General features: G+C 35.0%; 1 protein-coding gene across 1 annotated transcript in view; it reads right to left on the reverse strand.

The window, feature by feature from the left end:
• LOC144967776 (acetylcholinesterase-like) overlaps positions 1-12,500 on the reverse strand; it is a 102,740-nt gene that overhangs the window by 15,708 nt on the left and 74,532 nt on the right. The window contains exons 3-4 of the mRNA XM_078905409.1: positions 3,013-3,244; positions 1,876-2,061 (exon numbers count right to left, since the gene is read on the reverse strand). Coding sequence (XP_078761535.1) covers positions 1,876-2,061; positions 3,013-3,244 — 418 coding nt within the window. The remainder of the gene's footprint in view (positions 1-1,875; positions 2,062-3,012; positions 3,245-12,500) is intronic.

Raw genomic sequence — 12,500 nt, forward strand, 5'->3', positions numbered from 1 at the left:
TGGCCCTTTGCGTATAAAGAGAGTGCTCTATCAACTGAGCTATCGGGGTCCCCAAATATTCTATTGGACCTTTTAAAAATACAGACGTTATAACTGGTTTTTTTGGACGGAAGAAACTAATGAAACTCATATTACTTGATTAGTTAAAACACCAAACGAAATTTTAATATTATTGTATTATTTTAAATGACAACAATGCGATAGAAAGGAGTGGCGACAAGAGATGGACAAAAGAAAACAAAAAAATCAGACTTGCAACTTGCTAGGTTCGACACACACACACACACACACACACACACACACACACACACACATCTTTAGTAGTCACATACATTTCAAACAATAACCATTAGAGAAGAGGGGTCATGCCTTCATCATAGATCATTGTCATTGCGATCATTATGGTGTAGTAAATTTTGAAATTTACCCGTATAATGGAATCGTCCAAGGCGTGCGCCTCCTGTTCCCCCCCATCTCACACACGAAAGGGCGGTTTGCGGAGTGGAGGGAGGTGGTCGTCTGCCTCTATGGTCGTCTGTGTCGTTTAGTGTATGGCAAAGGGGGGTGGGTGCGATTAATTAAGTGGGATGGGTGGTGATTGGTGGAAGATAGGCAAAGGACCGAGGCAACGAATCGCTGGGGAAGTAGTATGGCGCGAGACCGTTGAAAGGTGATAAGAAGTGAGGACCGCCGGCGGTCTTCCTCTTTGGGACTGGACCACGGTTCACAGCTAAAAGACCGTGGGACCGGTCCTCGGTCCGGTCCTCAGCGCGGCACTAACCAAATGGCATTTATTTGTGTACGTACACACAACACAACATACACACTTAGGATAATGTAATTTCATGGGTGGAACCGACGTGGTGCTATAAGTCTCATAACACAAATTGTTATAGTCCGACGTGAACTTATTTGAACGTCTGAAAACCCAAATTGTTATGGGCCCATTGTTATAATGGAAATGCTATAGGGAATGAGATTAGCGGAAGAATAGCGTCCCTTGATTGGACGTCACCCATAGTCTGTGACGTCACCGGCGGAAAAGTTATTAGAGAGAGAACGTCATGTTGGTTGTGCGCATGCGTCTCTCGTCCTCGCTTCCGACTATGGGTGACGTCCAATCAAGAGACGCTACTCTTCCGCTAATCTCATTCCCTATTAAACCAACGCAAAATAATGTCCATTACAACAATGTCAAACGAAGGAACCCAAAAGTCATATTTCGGTTTTCAGACCTGTTCATATGTACACTTCGTTATGAAAACACTCTTAAAACAATGAAATATTTTGCTCATTACAACAATGTTAAATCAAGCGGATAACTGCATTCGGTTGTCAGACTTGTCATTATGTGCCCAAAAGGTATCTAGATAGAACACAATTTGTTTTGAAATCACTGTGTTGTCATACCATTCATTGCCGGTTGGAAAAAAACAAACGTTGACCCAATTTGGACATTTCGTGATTCTCTTTCTGTAATGATCGTTATATAAGCTCCCAGTACACTCATTTGGAAAATATAATGAGTGATTCATTTTGACGTCCTTCGGCTAGGCGATGCGTCTCATGATGCACAGCTTGCAGAAGCCTGTTTTTTTTTTTTAAACTCTCTTTGAAGTGATTTACAAGATCACAACTGTATCTCTTATTATTATTTTCGCAATATTTATAGCTTCGGATAATGATGAACAAAAAAAAAAAGCTCATGATGTTGTTGTTGTTGCTGTCGTTCTTGTTGATGATGATGATGATGATGATGATGAGGAGGAGGAAGTGGATGAGGAGGAGGAGGATGATGATGGTGATGATGATGAGGACGGTGGTGACGATGATGATGATGATGATGATGATGATGATGATGATGATGATTTTCACCTTTGGCCATAGGCATCAGCATAAGTAGCCCCACACTACATCCTCCAGCACTGTGCCCATCAATGGTAACTTGTTTTGGGTCACCCCCAAAATGATGGATGTTCTCTTGTACCCAACGCAAGGCCATAATCTGGTCCTGGAGACCGTAATTTCCTGGAAATACTTCATCGCTTGCTTCCAAGAAACCTTACAAAAGAAAAGGTACAAAAAAAGGATAAGATAAATGATAAGTTTATAAATTATTTGAGTAAACCGGACACGCCTACTATTTTAAGGAAATAGGAGAATAACATCGAATTTGACTTTTGGGTTCCTTCATTTAATCGTTTCCAATGCTGGATGAGTTGGTACACTTCAAATACCTGCCGATAGCAACATTGATATAGAAATTATAGAATTGGACTTGCAGCTTGCATTTTTAATGTGCTCAGGAATATTTGAAAACCAACATCCTTGCAAAGCAACACCAAAAATAAGGATCAACTAATCTAACATCCGCTCTATTCTCCCGTATGCAGTAGAAACTTGGAGAATGAACAAGAAGATAGAGAGTCGCCACAGAGGGTTTGAACGAAAATGCCTTTGCAGAATCCTGAAATTGGTTGGCAACAGCATTTCATCAAGAACGAAGAAATCTCCAGGCGCACAAGAATGAAAAACATCATGGATGAGGTCAGGCACTGACGATGGAAATGGCTGGGTCACGTTCTCCAAATGATAAAAGTCATGACTGCCTTACACAGCACTAAGATGGTCCCTACCGGTAAAGAGAAAGAGGCAGACCATTGGGCGAATGGAGAAGGACAGTCGAAGAGGAGATAGGAAACGCTGGAAAGTCATGAGTCGAGCTGGCTGGCCCATGACAGATATGCCTGGAGCAACTTTGTTGGCGCCTTATGTTCCACCAAGGAACCGAGAGGATATGGTAAAGGTAAGTAATGCTTGTACACCAGTCCTGCAATCAGAAGGTAAAAGGTTCAATCACTTTTGAAACAGACCGATCTGTTTTTTTATATTTTGCCTTGTGTAAAATATAAAAAAAGGTTTCATTTATAAGATGCTTATCCCTGGTAAACATCATACTCCAAGCGCTCTATGAGATGTTTGATCAAATATTGTGTTATGCGCCAAACTTACCAAGAGGTCCAAGTCTGTAGTTGAATGTGACAACGACGAGATCTTGCGTGGCCAGGTGAGATCCGTCCAACATTGCTCCCATTCCGTTCTGGTAACTTCCGCCATGGATAAACACCAAGACCGCCATTTTGGGTTTGCTGCTGTTGGTGGTGGTATTACTATATTCATAGTGTTGATGTTGGTTGTAGCAGCGCTTGGTAACGGTCGTCCCTCTTTTATGGTGGTGATATCTCTGTCGTAAGAGAAAAGCGGAAAGGAATTTTTAATATTGAGTCACCATCTACCGCTGCCACCCCAATCATCGTTGTATATTATATATATATAATAATAATAATAATAATAATAATAATAAAATAATAATAATAATAATAATAATAATAATAATAATAATAATAATAATAATAATAATAATAATAATAATTAAAAAAAAAAATTTAAAAAAAAAACAAATTTAAAAAAATGAAAAAAAATGAAAAGAACTGATGAATGAAGATGTTTATCATTTCGTGAGAAAATACTGCAAACCATCGGGACGACTTTAGCCCTTAAAAGGGCTGTTTTATAGCTTTTATATATATATATTTTTTTTTTTAAAAATATTTTAAGTTTTTTTGTTTTTTTTTTTGTATTTTAATTTTGTTTTTTTTTTGGTATATTTTGGTATCCAGTTTTTTTTTTTTTTTTTTTTTATATTTTGTTATCCAGCATATAATTATTAACATCAAGGCAAAGATGAAGATATTTCCAATGAATGAAGTATGAAGATATTTACAATGAATGATCCCTCCTTCTCATCTTCCTCTCAAGGTGCTCCTCAAGAGTTACAAAGCCTCTCTCTCTTCTTCCTTGTTGACGTTCCTCCTTTGGCCATAGGCAACAACAACAAGCGTTTAGAACCCTCCGGAAGAACGACCGACGTTTCCTTTTTTTCACGTTATAAAATAATGGTCTGAATATTCCTGATGCGTTGAATCTTACCAACCGTATTGTTTCCACTGGCTGCGTTGGTATCTGCGGGCAACTCCTTGCCCGTTTGACACATGCAAATTGCGTGAAAGTATGTGTCTCGCTTCTAGTCGGTCGGCGGCTTCTGAAGGAGCATTGAGGATACCCCCTGTTTCGTGATAGGTCCACAGCGGGTAGCTCTGGCTCCTGCGTCACTGGGTCTTTCGTCGCTGGGTCTTCCGTCTGCCAGTTTATAGCGGGACACGACTTAGTCCGTTCCATCGGTACAGTCTCTGTTGGTTCACGTAGACATGGAAGACTAGATTGTTCTTTAATCAGTAGCTGACCTGGGTTACTGTTCACTTCGCCACCGCTAACGAAGGTACTACGTAACTGGATACAGCTGCTTACTCTCCTCCTCATCAGGCTATCTTCAAAGGGTTGAACTTCATGGAGAGGCCCAGGATCACTCTTGTGGGCGGCAGGCTTAAAGAGATTCATCGTTTTGTTTTGGTTCCCGGTGTCACTGTTCACTTCGCCACCGCTAACAAAGGTACTACGTAATAGGAAACAGCTGCTTACTCTCCTCCTCATCAGGCTATCTTCAAACGGTCGAACTTCATGGAGAGGCCCAGGATCACTCTTGTGGGCGGCAGGCTTAAAGAGATTCATCGTTTCGTTTTGGTTCCCGGTATCACTGTTCACTTCGCCACCGCTAACAAAGGTACTACGTAATAGGAAACAGCTGCTTACTCTCCTTCTCATACGGCTTCCTTCAAAGGGTAGAACTTTATGGAGAGGCCCAGGATCACTTTTGTGGGCAGGCTGAAAGAGATTATTCATATTTTCTTTTAAGTTCGCTTTCGTCGTCATGGAAATCATGGAAATCGTTGACCGGGCGCTGCGGGGTGGATGTTACCATAACACTTCCACCCGGACGAAATGAAGGTCTGTCACAGACGTCTATGCTGAGCGCGGACGCCATCTGATGCATCCGGTAAAATGATACATTCCCGGACGCGGACGTCACTAGTAATTTATTGACGCCAAAAGGTTAAGAAAAAGAAATTATAAATTACGAGTCGTTTTATAGTAATAATAATAGTAATAATAATAATAATAATAATAATAATAATAATAATGATAATAATAATAATGATAATAATAATAATAATAATAATAATAATAATGATAATAATAATAATAATAATAATAATAAAATGAAATAAATAATAATAATAATAATAATAATAATAATAATAATAATAATAATAATAATAAATAATAATAATAATAATAAAATGAAATAAATAATAATAATAATAATAATAATAATAATAATAATAATAATAATAATAATAATAATAATAATAATAATAATAAAAAGTAAAGACATCACAAATACATGTGAATGCACAACTAGATACACTTATCTATATGCACAATCGACAGACGGAATCGGAATCGACCTTTTTAAAAAAAAAAATTATTATTATTATTATTATTGTTATTATTATTATTATTATTATTATTATTATTATTATTATTGTTATTATTATTATTATTATTATGATTATTATTATTATTATGATTATTATTATTATTATTATTATTATTATTATTATTATTATTATTATTTTTATTATTATTATTATTATTATTATTATTATTATTATTATTATTATTATTATTATTATTATTATTGTTGTTGTTGTTGTTGTTAATCTGATTATTATAATCACTATTATTATTATTATTGTTATATTTTTCAATGACTGATAACCCAATCCGTTGCTATGTACACTCAAACTATTCCGCATAGGGTTATAGCTCATCATATATAGTACAGGAGGGAATTCCCCATCCTTACTCATATTCTTGGCAATAATATTCTTTTACTGTTCTTGATTATATTATTATTATTATTATTATTATTATTATTATTTATTATTATTATTATTATTATTATTATTATTATTATTATTATTATTATTATTATTATTATTATTATTATTATAATTATTATTATTATTATTATTATTGTTATTATTACTATTATTATTATTATTATTATTATTATTATTATTATTATTATTATTATTATTATTATTATTATCATAATTATATTTATTCATTTTTATTCATTTATCATTCAATCGTCGGAATTTAAGCCTAATTTTTATTCAAAATGGATGTGAAGTATATATTGTTACTGATTTTTATATTTATTAGTATATTTATAAGCATAAATGGTGTTTTAGCCTGTGATTTTACTGCCAAAATAAGCCTATCGATAACTTATACTCCAGAGACTCTCCGATCCCTCCAACCCGTGTCACCCCCACCACCCACTATTGACACATCGTTTATTAAAGTAAGAAAGAGGGGGAGAAAGGGGGGAATAAAAACAAAATTAACAGACGGCCTTTTCGTCCATTTTTACCCTGTGTAGTGACAGGTAATGTAAGATCACTGAAAAATAAAATTGATGAACTGTTTTCACTGTGTCGTTTTAGTAGTGACTATCGTCAAGCCTCCATAATAGCGTTAACAGAGACTTGGCTATCTCCTCACATACCATCATCATGTTTTAATATTGAACAATATTCACTATTTCGAGGAGATCGGACTAATGTAAATAAACGAACTGGGGGTGGGGTGTGCACATATATTAACAACAAATGGTGCCACCCCAATAACTGTCAGATAAAGAAAATGTATTGTGACGATTATATTGAATTTATTACTGTTTCGTCACGACCATATTACCTACCCGGGAATATACTCATGTCATCATCATCAACGTCTACATTCCACCATCATCAGACAACACCACAGCGAAAAATATTTTGAGGAAAGAAATACAGGACATTCAAATTAAGTCACCCGATGCCGTATTGATGGTCACTGGCGATTTTAACCAATGTAACGATTTTACTCTCCCGGGACTTCATCAATACGTGGACTGCGAGACAAGGGACAAAAAAACATTAGATTTATTCCTGTGTAATATTAAAAATAGTTATAAATGTTTACCCGTGCCCCATTAGGTTTATCTGACCACTGCATGCTCTTGCTACTCCCCACCTACCGCCCTGTTTTTAAACGTGTAAAACCAGTAAAGAAAAGTGTACAGATCTGGAACGGAAGTGTGTGTGAAGATTTGCGTGGTTGTTTTGAATGCACTGACTGGAATGTTTTTATCGAATCATGTGATAGTGTGGATGAGCTGAATGACTGTGTGAGTGAGTATTTAAAATTCTGTGAACAGCTAGTGTCTTGTAAAAAAGAAATAAAATATTATCCTAACAACAAGCCTTGGATAACAAAAGATCTAAAACTTTTATTGAACCAAAAGAAAACTCTCTATACTAGTGGAAACAAAAAAGATCTGAAAACAAAACAAAAAGAGATAAAGAGGGTAATATCTAGTTGTAGAGACAAGTACAAAAATAAAATTGAAAAATGCTTTTCTTCTGGGGATATACGGGACACGTGGCGGGGGCTTAAAACTGCTGTGAACTATAATCCAAAGCCCACGATTATATCAGAAGATATCGAAATTGAAACTTTAAATAAATTTTATTCACGTTTCGACACAGCAAACAAATTTGATATTGAAAATGAAAAACATAAATTAGACAGGGCTTTGGAAGATGAAATGGCTGTTGAGGTCAGTGAAGAGGAAACGAGATTCGTATTTTCGAAACTAAACGAGAGGAAGGCTGCTGGGCCGGATGGATTGAAAGGAAAACTATTAAAAGAATGTGCCCACCAGCTTTCCCCCATTTATACACATATTTTTAACTGGTCCCTCCAATGCGTTTCAATCCCTGAAATTTGGAAAACTTCGAAAATTATTCCTGTTCCAAAAAAGAAAAACTTGAAACTATGAACGATCTCAGACCTGTTGCACTGACTTCAATAGTCATGAAATCTTTAGAAAAACTTGTTCTTGTTAAAATTAGGAATCAGTTTATGCCATTGAGTGATAGTCATCAATTTGCTTACAAACCAGGACGTGGCGTAGAGGATGCCATTTTGCTGTTTACAAACATCTACAGGCATCTAGATCACGCTAGGAGCTATTGCAGATTGCTTTTTGCAGATTTTTCTTCAGCGTTCAATACAATGCAACCTCAGTTGGTTGTTCAAAAATTGACTAGTCTGAATTTAAACAAGTATATAATTGCTTGGGTGCTCGAATTTCTTACGGAGAGAGCACAATATGTTCAATTAGGGCAAAACAAATCTTCCTGTATAACTACAAATACTGGCGCTCCTCAAGGTTGTGTATTGTCCCCTGTATTATTCACAATATACACGAATGACTGTAGAAGTCAAAACCTGAGTGTACCTTTAATAAAGTTTGCAGATGACACCGCTCTTCAAGGCCTCATAACAAATGGCAACGAAGTGGCTTATAGGCAAGAAATTGATAGATTTGTGTCTTGGTGTGATGCCCACCACCTAGAGCTTAACATAAGCAAGACAAAGGAGCTAGTGATTGACTTTAGGAGAGTGAAGGAACCGATAGAACCGTTAAAATTAAAGGACCAATTCGTCCAGCGAGTTCCTCACTACAAATACCTTGGTGTAACGATTGATGACAGGCTCAAGTGGGATGAACACTTGAAAATAATTAGGCATAAGATGTGCAGACGTACATATTTTTTATCGAAACTCTCTCAGTTTAGAATAGATAAAACCCTCTGCACATTATTTTATAGAGCAGTAATCGGACGTGTTTTGTCATTTTGTATAACAGCTTGGGGAGGCAATTGCTTAGCAGTGGAAAGGAACAAAATAAATTCAAATATTAAAAAATCCATTAAACGCTATATAAATGATGTTGACGATGTAGATCTTTTATACGAGAAATTTTGTATAAATAAAATAACTAAAATATTAAATGACCAGTATCATCCACTAAGACCATCAATTATTATGTCAGAAAGAAGTGGTCGCCCTTTCTCTATTTCAACGAAAACAGAGAGACACCGAAAATCTTTTCTGCCGTCCAGTATTAGGCTTTATAACAACAAGCAATAATCATTTTATATAATTATTTCTCATTTTTACTTTTTAAAAATATAAATATTAATTTATTAATTTATTTGTTTTGCAATCTTTTCAATTTTCAATTTATAGTGACAGTTTTAACTATTTTACAGTGTTGAAATTATTCATATTATAAAGCGCAGCTCTGGTTATAGAGCTGCTCCTTTTATATATATATACATCCTATTTCCATTGTATTTTTATCTTATGTGTAAATTATAACACGTCTGTACAAAAAATTTCCTTTTTGGGATGCAATAAAGTATTATTATTATTATTATTATTATTATTATTATTATTATTATTATTAATAATATAATTATAATTATTATTATCATTTTTATTATTATTATTAGCATTATAACTACTAAGAGTCTCATCATTTTATTATATAATGACAATGAGATTATTATCAATGAGGAGTTTTATGACCCCTGCGATGACGCGTAATCAGAGGCAGCGAATATGTAGATAACAATGATTACTATCTATCGCCCCCTATCTAAGAGTGTACAAGGTTATTAAGTCATATAAAATCAAGTCATTTTCTGTTTCATTCTAAAACATATGTTTATTATTTATTTATCTCTTTATTTACTGATCTATTGATATATATATATATATATATATATATATATATATATATATATATATATATATAATTTTTTAACTTTTTTATTTTTTTCCCCCTCTCAGCTTCTTCCTTCATACACAACGTCAACAACAATAACAGCAGCAACAGCTACAACAACACCAACAAAACAACAATAACAACAACTGCTGCTGCTACTACTACTACTACTACTACTACTACTACTACTACTACTACTACTACTACTACTACGACTACTACTATTACTACTATTACTACTACTACTACTACTACTACTACTACTACTACTACTACTACTACTACTACTACTACTACGACTATCACTACTACTACTACTACTATTACTGCTACAACAACAACAACAACAACTACTACTACTACTACTACTACTACTACTACTACTACTACTACTACTACTACTACTACTACTACTACTACTACTACTGCGGCTACTACCACTACTACTACTTTCACCACAACCACCGCCACCACCACCACCTTCTCCCTTCTCAACCTCACCCTATTCTTAATCCAAATTTCTCTTAACAACTCTTTCAATTCAATTACTTCCCAATCCCATCCCACTTTTCTTTCCACCCTCATCCTCTAAAAGACAACTTATTCACACAGTTTATCTACGTTTCGAAATACCATTAATTAGATACAATAAACAATGATGACATAATAATATATAGATACATTTGTATAGAAAATCCCACACCGTTGTTTCACATCAACCTATCACCTGTTAACTGCCGTACTCTGAACACGTATTTTTTAAAAATGGCCAAAATCACTCATCTTTCAAATATCGATCGCTTTAAATTTTAAATGACGGTCATCTTGGAAAAATTCAAATCAATCGGTATTTCAAGGACGAGTTTTCTGGCCAAATTTTAAATCTGTCTGGAGTACGACAGTTTAACTTGTTAATTTTCATGGATTATTAGCGCCAATAAAAAAAATAACAAACAAACAAAAACTTCAACAATGATAATAAATAACAAGGATGGTTTAATTTACAGATAATATCGAATCACCAATAAAACTAATTACCTAGATGTATCATTTTCATAGATTTACGTTGATATAACAAATGAATTGGATTGTTAACAATAGTAATAGGATATGGATATATCAAGAGTTCATGGTTAATAGTATCACTGGTTACAACATATCGGGTTTTTTATTTTAAAAAAACAGAAACAAAACAAAACAAAACAAAACAAAAAAGCCAGAATCCACACAAAAATAAAATACACACAAACAAACAGACAGACAGACAGACACACACACACACACAAACATATACACAGTGATATAGATAGATAGATTTATAGATATATAGATAGATAGATAGATAGACACACACACACACACACACACACACACACAGAGAGAGAGAGAGAGAGAGAGAGAGAGAGAGAGAGAGAGAGAGAGAGAGATACCACTATAAACACAGCCCAGTCTCTGTTTGAAGGTAGGTTTGAGATGACGATATTCTTATTTTCAGGTCTGATAACTCAACGTGTTATGGACTAATTGTTCTAATGGAAATATTTTCAAAGCAACTCAAAATATCATTCGTGACGACAATGTCAAATGAAGCCTATCATTGCATTCGATTATCGGACTTCGAAAATTCGATGTGCATATCGATAAATTTCATTTCTCATAATGAACTATATATAAATATAATGTAAGAGAGAATCAAGTGAGAAGGAATCTCCCAACTCCTACACACACACACACACACACACACACACACACACACAAACACCCACACACACACGCACACATTTTTACCTGTTATGTTTTATATAACTATAATGCCAATATAATATAACATATTTCCTTTTCTTGTTTACCCGAAGAAGGCAAAGGCCGAAACGTTGTTTACTCGGAATTGTGTCTTTTATGAGTCGTTTTTAATCCCTTTATTTTATTATACAATCATCCAACTGAAGATAGATAAATTTAAGTTACATTACAAATAAACAGCATGAGCGAGAGGATTATTACCGACTTGCCAACGCATCGATACATATCGTCAGCTATTAAAACCTTTTTGCCGCTCCCGAAGTTTTCCTTATCTGTATTTCTCTCTCGTGTAACACTGTTAAATGCTTTGCATTTTAAACACGTCAGTGTATAATTCTAGTGAACATTGTTTGAATTAATTAATTAAATTTATTCATCCCATAGGGGAAATTTGTCTTTAGGGTCTATTCCAAAGGAAGACTGGAATAATCCAGCCTGAATGCAGCGCCGTGAACTGAGCTAGGGCGAGGTGACTTGCTCAAAACCACACAGCGCATCGGGTGTTCGAACTCGGTACCTTTCAGGTAGGAATCAAAGATCGTACCGCTGAGTCGCGCTGCTCCTTGGAGCGCCCAAATTTCCACTGGTCTGCCTGTCGTCAGGACAACTGTGACTAGAACACATACAAAACGTGATACATATTGCGTTTTGGTCAGACACTTTTGTAACATAGATCGTAATGAGGGCGACATAACAGGGTTCAATAGTCGTGAAAGTCACTTCCCTCGTAATGACACAGTAACTCAGTAACGGGTTCTAAACTATCTGAACAGTGGCGGACGCTCTTATGAAATACTTCTCCGACGAGCATGAAAGTGTATCCAGAGGAGAAAAACATTATAAATATGATCATATTTTGACTTTTATATATTCTGATCACATGACATGTGAAAAAGTTCTATGAGAAGACATATCGTTGAAATTTTCCCTATTTGACTTTAGTTTTCCATGTTCTCGAGTCAATGGTCACATTACAAAATGACCCACATACTGAAAAATGTTCACAGTTTTTGAAATATCCAACATCATAACGGGTAATTTGTTCAGC

The sequence above is a fragment of the Berghia stephanieae genome, chromosome 1 (genome assembly GCF_034508935.2).
Source record: "Berghia stephanieae isolate SIO BIC M18660-M18661 chromosome 1, UCSD_Bste_1.3, whole genome shotgun sequence".
Lineage (NCBI taxonomy): Eukaryota > Metazoa > Mollusca > Gastropoda > Nudibranchia > Aeolidiidae > Berghia > Berghia stephanieae.